The sequence below is a fragment of the Periplaneta americana genome, chromosome 17 (assembly GCF_040183065.1).
Source record: "Periplaneta americana isolate PAMFEO1 chromosome 17, P.americana_PAMFEO1_priV1, whole genome shotgun sequence".
In the NCBI taxonomy this organism is placed as follows: domain Eukaryota; kingdom Metazoa; phylum Arthropoda; class Insecta; order Blattodea; family Blattidae; genus Periplaneta; species Periplaneta americana.
Genome location: NC_091133.1, coordinates 7,763,982 through 7,772,877, shown reverse-complemented (window position 1 = coordinate 7,772,877; position 8,896 = coordinate 7,763,982). Strand labels below are relative to the sequence as shown.

The window sequence follows — 8,896 nt, the reverse complement described above, 5'->3', positions numbered from 1 at the left end:
ATTACGCTCACCAATTGTGTCATACTTTGTACCTCCTCTCAGACATTCCTGCTGTAGTACGTGATGTCTTATACAGTACGTTAATAAGTTCGTGTACAAGAGCAATGTGTTATTTTAAAAATTCCCAAAAATACTTCGTATCTCAAGCCAAGTCTAGACATATCAGCAATAATTTATTTCCAATTTGAACACTGAAGAATAGAGAGGCTAGGATCATTATAGATAATATAACAATGTACCAGAAATATTGACTCAAACGTTATCTGATAACGTTATTATTAATATTGCCAAACGAAACTTCCATATTTAAATTAAATAAATAATTAAAAAATCCTTACAGGGCTATTTTCGGCTAGTGTGTTTCATTTGAACAGAACATACTTTTTGCAAACACGTCCTACAGCAACCTGAAATTGAGAACTACGTCAGAGTTGCAGTTAGTACTACCACTGACGATATGTTACCAAGAGTAATGGAGAACTTGCAACGTCGCATGGAGGAATGTACAGTGTGGCATGGCAACCGACTGCCAGGTGTCGTCTTCAAACATTGATAGGTAAATGACATTCCCTTCACTTGTAGAAAAAATAATAAATTACACTTTTTACTTACGCTGTGAGTTTAAAAATCAACAATAAACGCTGCTGCAACCTGTATATGCATAACTGTAACTTAATAATTTGAAAGTTGAGTGGTAAGTGTTCAGTATTTAAATTCTCCAATTAGCGTAATAGGCCTACTACAAGATTTACTCAATGGGAGACAAACGAATGTAGAAAAACCCACAATTATAATATAGTATAGTAAAGAATACTCGGAACTACAGATATTACGAATTAGGTTGACATTACAAATTTTACATTAAATACTAGATAGAATTATAACTAAGTGACTTGAGTACAGACATGAATATATGCGAATCAAGATATTGATTTACAATACCGAAAGGATTCTGAATTAACCATCCTCACATTTCAGATTTCAACTTCAAATAATTTAGTTTGTGTGCATCTAATAGTAACTTGTTAAACAATGTTGTCCCAATAGAAATAAATATTTCTTTTTGTGTTACCGTACTCTATCATTTGGTTCTGTCAGTGAATAGTTATCTGTGTTTAACTATGAACTTCAGACTTACGATAGTAATAATTTATATTTTTCTTTACATTTTAGAGGCATTTGTACATGTACGAGTTTAATATTGTTCAAATTTTTACTTTGAAAAATGAAAGTCTATGCGCGTTATATGCTGAGCCTGCTATTGCGTGGAAATTTTTTTTCTGTGAGAGGGATTTTTGATATGCCACTGCAGTCACCACAAATGTAAATCCGTATGATAAAATACTATTATTAGTGCTTATAGACTTTTCAACTAATGTAATACTCTTAAGTGTTTTACAGTCATGTAATTAATGTGTTGATCCAAAGTTAATTTTGAGTCTAATAAAATTCCGAACAATTTCACGAGTCTCTCTGTGTATTTTCGTATTATTTTTAAATCACCATAATTATATTTTTGTTTTACTTGACTGAAACCATAAAACTGTGTCCTTATATGCTTCTTGCATAAATAATTTAAATATATTTACATTTCAATTCCTGTTTGACAAGTGTAAAGTTATGTAATCCGCAAATAAAACTTTTCTCCTAGATACATTTAATAATAAATCATTTACCATGGCCAAAAGAAGGAAACCCAGAATGGAACCCTAACGAACTTCACAATTAGTTTAACTTAGTCATATTTAGGATAATAAATTTTCATTTAAGTAGGATACTTGCGACTTTCATGCTTAGTCAATGTCTCATACTCGTAGAATTCGTCTAGGCGAAATGATTCATTTCGTAACTTCGTAAGCAATCATTGATAAACCATTATGTAAACAAAGTTCACCAGCAGGTACGTCGCTAGTATTGCAGCTTCAATTTTCTACTGGCGCTGCAGAGAATAACGAATCTTTAAACAGGTGAAGCAGTACTTTTGCGTCCGAAGAATGGGCAGTTCCTTAGCATCGTCTACTGACATCTGCAGTGCACTAGCATTTTCAGCTAATGGCAAATCCATCCAATTTTTGTTGTGACAATCGGTATGTGAATTCCACAAATACAAACAGGATATATATATATACAGTACCGGTCAAAAGTTTTCGATCAGCTATGAAAACAAAAATATACTTTATTTCAGTGTATAAACACGTCGCAAAAACTAAATAGACCAACAAAATAAATATTTTCTCTCTAGCATTATGATTTGATAGAATATTCAAAACGACATCCCAGTTTTAACCACAAATCCATAGTTGTGATCGAAAACTTTTGACTGGTAGTTTATATCTGTGTGTTAATTATTTTCTGCTCAAACTAGTATTATATGTTGACAGTTATTATAAATCTGTAAGAAAAATACCAATATCTTGATAATATCATACAAATGTAACTATTTTTCAGAAGAATGACAACATTCCTACTTGGAATTATGCTAACTTTTATCAGTGTCACATATTACGCATACAGTTCTGTCCACGGAGGTTATATGGCAACTGCCATTAATCGTTTATAATAAAGCACACCCGCAAACAAACGACATGCGGAGAATAGTTGTCGTGAAACGATACATAGTAGTAGGAGTAATAGTAATAATAATAATAATAATAATAATAATAATAATAATAATAATAATAATAATAATAATAAATTTAATTTAAATATAAATTCTACGGAAACATGGTTAAATTATTCTCCTCATTTATGGCATCAAAACACAACCCCTCTGATATTACCATGTTCTGATTTCAGTACGGAAGCCATTACCATGAATGAACTTCATACAATGCTACGAAAAACGTAAAGTGACAAAGCACTAGGTGAAGACTGTATCAATAGAAAATGTTTAATTGTGCAGGACAAGATTTCTTGATCCTGATATGGAATCGTCAAGAACCCAAAGAATGGATTAAATATGCTGTAATTTCAATAAATAGAAAGGAAATCGAAATAAATGTGACAGAAAAAGATGAGCTAGTAAACGCGGGATATAAAAGCTTTGAGAACATAATAAAAAGGGACTACACGAATATTATGAAAATAATTAGGAGAAAGAACTTCACATAGACGAATATATATTAACACTGGTCTACGTAAAACATGTATATTTGTAGCTAATCCTTATATGTGAAATATATCCCCCACAGATACGCATTTGAAAGTCAGTGTGTGTGAATGAAATTGTTTTTTCACATTTCCAGATCCCGCATAATTCTTACCACATACATCGCATTAAAATGCTTTCTCGCATGAATATAGGAAGATAAGAATATTGAGCTGACGAGAATCTGAAAAACAGTTTCCAAAGATATCGCATTTGAATGCCTTTAGCCTCTGTCAATGCGTTCATGTCTGCTTAAAAGTGCCGATTCTGTGAAACACTTTTCAAACAATTCATATTTGAGTGGCGTTTCCCATGTTTATACGTAAATGCCAAATTAAAGCTGTCGAAATTGTCGAACACTTTCCATAGCCTCGAATTACACTGGTCTTTCGCTAGTGTGTATGTGTGCATGTGTTTTTAAGTGTCTCAGTCGTGAGAAACACCTTCCACACGCATCACATTTAAATGGCTTTTCGCCTGTGTGTATGCGAACATGCATATTTAAAACTGTTGAATTTGAGAAGCCCTTTCCACACATCTCGCATTTAAATGGCCTTTCGGTTGTGTGAATGCGTGCGTGACGCTTTAAATGTCCCATCTGCGAGAAAAACTTTCCACAATCTTTGCATTTGTATGGCCTTTCGCCTGTATGTATGCGTGCATGACTGTTCAAATTCGCAGAAACTGAGAAACACGATCCACACACCTCACATTTGAATGGCCTTTCGCCTGTGTGTATGCGCACATGTTTGATCAAATCTTCCGATGCAGAGAAACACTTTCCACATTCCTCGCATTTGAATGGCCTCTCGCCTGTATGAGTGCGTGCATGTGTGTTTAAATTTCCCGAACCTGTGAAACACTTTCCACACACCTCGCATTTGAATGGCCTTTCGCCAGTGTGAATCAGTGCATGTTTTTTTAAATTCCCCGATGCTGAGAAACACTTTCCACATATCCCGCATTTGAATGGCCTTTCGCCAGTGTGAGTGCGTACATGTTGGCTTATATTTGATGCAGCTGAGAAACACTTTCCACAGATATCGCACTTGAACGGCTTTTCGCCTGAGTGTATGCGTCTATGTGTAATTAAATCAAATGATCTTCTGAAGGTCTTCCCACACACATCGCAATGAAAAGCCCTCTCGCCTGTGTGGATCAGTGCATGACTCTTTAATTGACTCAATTTCAAGAAACTCTTTCCACAGACATCGCACTTGAAGGACTTTTTAGTCTGTGTATGAGAATGAAGTTTCACAGACTGCGGAGTTAGAAAAACCTCGTTGAAGGAATTACGGCTTACGTCGCTGATGTTTGCAAAGTCTGATCTGTTGCTACCACACTGTGTCAATTTGTCTTCTTCACGATCAATGTCGGTGCATGCTTGCGACACACTCTTCCCTGCATTATCCACAATGCTGAAATGAATATAAAAATTTAACGGTCACCACGTAATGAACTGCATTATTTATTTATTTATTTATTTATTTAACCTGGTAGAGATACGGCCATCAGGCCTTCTCTTCCCCTCTACCAGGGGATTACAACTACAATATCTATACTAATAATAAATCTGAAGCCGAAATTTTTCTGGTAATTTTCGATTTTCCAAAAATAATTGGTCCTAACATATATAATTAACCACCCTGAAACCGAAAATCGCTTTTTTGAAATTTTTGTTTGTATGTCTGTCTGTCTGTATGTTTGTTACCTTTTCACGCGATAATGGCTGAACGGATTTCGATGAAAATTGGAATATAAATTAAGTTAGTTGTAACTTAGATTTTAGACTATGCGGCATTCAAAATACATTATTTAAAAGGGGGGTTATAAGGGGACCTGAATTAAATAAATCGAAATATCTCGCTTATTATTGATTTTTGTGAAAAATGTTACATAACAAAAGTTTCTTTAAAAATAATTTTCGATAAGTTTTATTCCTTGAAACATTTTGATAGGACTGATATTTAATGAGATAAATGAGTTTTAAAATTAAAATAACTGCCATCTAAGGCCGTGTAATGAATTAAAAAAAATGAATTCATCTATAAGGGGCCTTGGACAGCAACAATCGAAAGCTATGAAAGATAGCCTACAGAGAATGTTTCTGTGTTTGTATGAAGTAATATCGGAAGCTAAATTAACCGATTTGTATAATTAATTATTATTTCACCATTGGAAAGTGTAGTTTCTCTAGATGCTATAATGTTATTACAGTAACTTCTGATATAATATAATAACTTCTGATATAATATAATATAATATAATATAATATAATATAATATAATATAATATAATATAATATAATATAATATAATATAATATAATATAATATAATATAATATAATATGTAATATAATATGTAATATTATATAATATAATTTAAGTTATATGAAGGGTTCAGAACCATAGTGGGCCAAGCGCCATTTACTGAATACGTAGAAAACAAGGGTTAAAATTAAGTTATTACCATAATTCAATGGAAATCTATAACAAGTAAAATAAAATATACACATTAAATCTAAATGATGTCAATCTTCATTAAACTATGGTTGCATGTAATAAAAATTAAGAAACGTGTTAAAGGAATTGTCATTGCACCAAATGAGTGTCTCTGGACCAAAATGATCGCATTTTAATTATTTGGATGCAATTTAAATTAAGTAACATATTAAATGATTTATCCTTCTATCAAACACGAATGTTCCCTGGATCAAATGTGCTATTTTAATTATGTAATTACTTTATATTTATATCTAACAGGTGCAGCGGAGCGCATGGGTACGGCTAGTTAAGAATATAATTACAATTATAATTACAATTAATATTAAATATACAAATACAATAAAAATCAAAGTACTAAAAGATTAACTGATTAATAAAAGCTAGACAGTTTATTGTAAAAGTTAAGAAGAGAGAAGCATTTCTTTTATTGATTAAGTAAAAATTAAACCTACTCTACGCGGTAAGAAAATGCTTAATAAGTTTGCTTTTGAACACTACTAAATTCTGACAGTTTCTGATGTCACTGGATAGGGTATTACACAAGCGCGAGAGCGAGATTGTGTATGATGATGGTGAATACGATGAAGTTTTATGTGTTGGTATGGCTAGTATGCGGCTATTTTGCGTGCGTGTGTAGATATTATGATATGATGACAGGTAACTGAAACGGAAGGCAAGGTAGGTAGGTGTAGAGGTGTGAAGGACTTGGAAAAGGAGAACAAGAGAAAGAAAATTTCTACGTTCCTTAAGCCATGTACATTTTATCAGGATGTGAAACTTTCATTTCTGACAAAATTGATAAGAAAATGTCTGATTGATTGGTAGTTTTTAAAGGTTTCAACAAGGATGTCCTCTCTCTCCCCTCATATTCAATATTTATATGAACGCAATAGTACGGGAATTTAGAAACTCAAGACATGGTCATATAACTGTAAATCGAAATCTGTATCTGGACGTACTGACTTTTGCAGATGATTTGGTTTTGCTAGCCACTTTAGAAGATGATTTACAACGATCAGTCTATAGTTTAAAATTAATAGCTGATAAACATCGCATGGAAATATCCACGGAAAAAAATATATAATGGCATTCTGCGGCAAAGAACCTGTACGAAGCAAAATTTGTATAAATGGTAACATTTTGGAAAGGATTAATAAATTCAAATTATCTTGGTTTAAACTTTCCTTTCTACCTCATCTAGATATCTCACAAACAAATTTTTAATTCGATAAATCTGCTGGCATTATCAACAGCATAATGAAACCTTCTTTAGTCCAGAAACATACCCGCAATCCTCTGTACAAGACTTAGCAAGATCTGTCCTTTGTTATAAGACAGCGAAGCTTGGACTTTACGAAAAAGCGATGAAAATATAATTACTGCCAATGAAATGAAGTTTATGCACCGAGCAGCAGGATACACTAAATGGGATCATTAAAGAAATGCAGACATCCTACAAGATCTGGGAATGAAACCTGTACTGCAGTATATTCATCAATATCAAGACAACTGGCATCACCATGTCAAGCATATGCCTAGAAGGAGGATTCCTCGAGCGATCTGGAACTACAGACCAAGAGGGAAAAGATCACTGGGTCGCTCTGTGAAGATATGGCGGGAATACTTTTGTAGACTGGAACAGTCCTTCTAGGACTATCATCTGTAAGGAAGATGATGATGATGATGATGTAGCTTTGAAAAAAAAAGTTCCTATAAACATGTTTCAGTAAACAAATATCTGTTGAAATACTGGCCATGCTGTATTGTGGTCTACGATCGTCATTCATTTAAAAACATAAAACAATGGTGCATATTTTGGGAGTGGATAGCATCCCTCAACAGAAATAAACAGAGAACGTAGTAGTAAACAAAGGTCTAGAATAGTATGGAATCTTATCATTTTACTTGTGTTAGTAAGTAGGTATAGTCTGTACAATTTTCTTTCTATTTACGTATGGCAGAGCAACAACCCATTTTCTACACCTCCTGTGACTATTCTGGCTATGGGGACATTTAAAGACATTGGTGTATGCCACACACATCAACAACATACAAACGTTACAGGAGCGTGTAAACAATGCATGTGACCAAACCCGACAACAGCCAGATGTGGTCGCAAGAGTTCGTGATTCACTGAGAACGGCTGAAGCATGTGTAACAATGTGTGGTAACCAGACAGAGCACCTCCTGTAGTGTCTATGTAACAGACAGGTGGGTATCGTACACCACAATACAGCATGGCCCATATCTCAACAGATATTTGTTTCGCGACAGACGTTTATAGAAATTTTTTTGTAGTTGCGACCAATGTTACTTCCTGTAAAAATATGCGATACTTTTTTAAGCAGATAATAATACAGGAGAATACCCTTTTTGTTGGTGTCTTGAACTTTTAAAAAACATAACTCTTCAGGTAAGCATAAAAAAACCCCCAGAGCTAGAAAATGAAGAGCAATCGTTCTCCAATTAAACCAAGTTCACAGCACACAACTTTTTTTCCACTCTCGACTTCTTTGACACTATTAACGTCGTGACTATCCACTATTGAAACTTTCCTTTCCTGTACCTTGATCCCAGGTATTCCAGACGTCCTGGATTTCTCAGAATTGTTCTGGATTTTAATAGAGTGTCCAGGATTGAGTTATGTGTGTCCCGGAAAATACATTTTTTGTTCGTTTCCATAAAATTATTTTTAAAATGCCTTATTCATTTTTTCAAGATCCTGTCCAACTTATATTCAAAGTCGTCATCGCTGCCTGATGCCACCTATTGATATAAAAAAAAAGTACTATAATACGTATTAGGTATTACAGTCATATAGTATCAGAGGCCTAGCAGGTACATGGTTTAAATCGTATCTCGACAGTCGAAAACTTTTTAGAAATAAACACAACACGTTCGACTTCCACCTCTATGAAACACCAGTACTTTTTTTTGTTATATATCAATGATCTCCAAGATCATATATTATACCATTTGGTAAGACAGTTTTGTTTGCTGAAGATATAAATACATTATTTAATTCTAACAATGAAAATGAGTTATTAAGTAAAATCAATCAAAACAATGTCTACCTCCAACTGAATGTTAGTAGGACTGTTTACATTGTTTAAAAACAGAAGTGACCAAAATTCTACTCCGATCAAAATCAATGATAAAGACATAATGGAAGTTAAGAATACAAAATTCCTTGACATCTGGATTGACTCTGTTCTAAACTGGAACTTTAATGTGGAGAAAATG

The 8,896-nt window shown here is 33.6% G+C and overlaps 1 protein-coding gene across 2 annotated transcripts in view; it reads right to left on the bottom strand.

Annotated features, from left to right (window-relative positions):
- Positions 1-585: 585 nt before the first annotated feature.
- The window catches only part of LOC138692636 (putative zinc finger protein 66), a 55,925-nt gene continuing 47,614 nt past the window's right edge, over positions 586-8,896 (bottom strand). For both annotated transcript variants that reach the window (XM_069815704.1, XM_069815705.1), the window contains one exon: positions 586-4,566. In XM_069815704.1, the coding sequence (XP_069671805.1) occupies positions 3,525-4,566 (1,042 nt within the window). In that variant the 3' untranslated portion in view covers positions 586-3,524. The remainder of the gene's footprint in view (positions 4,567-8,896) is intronic.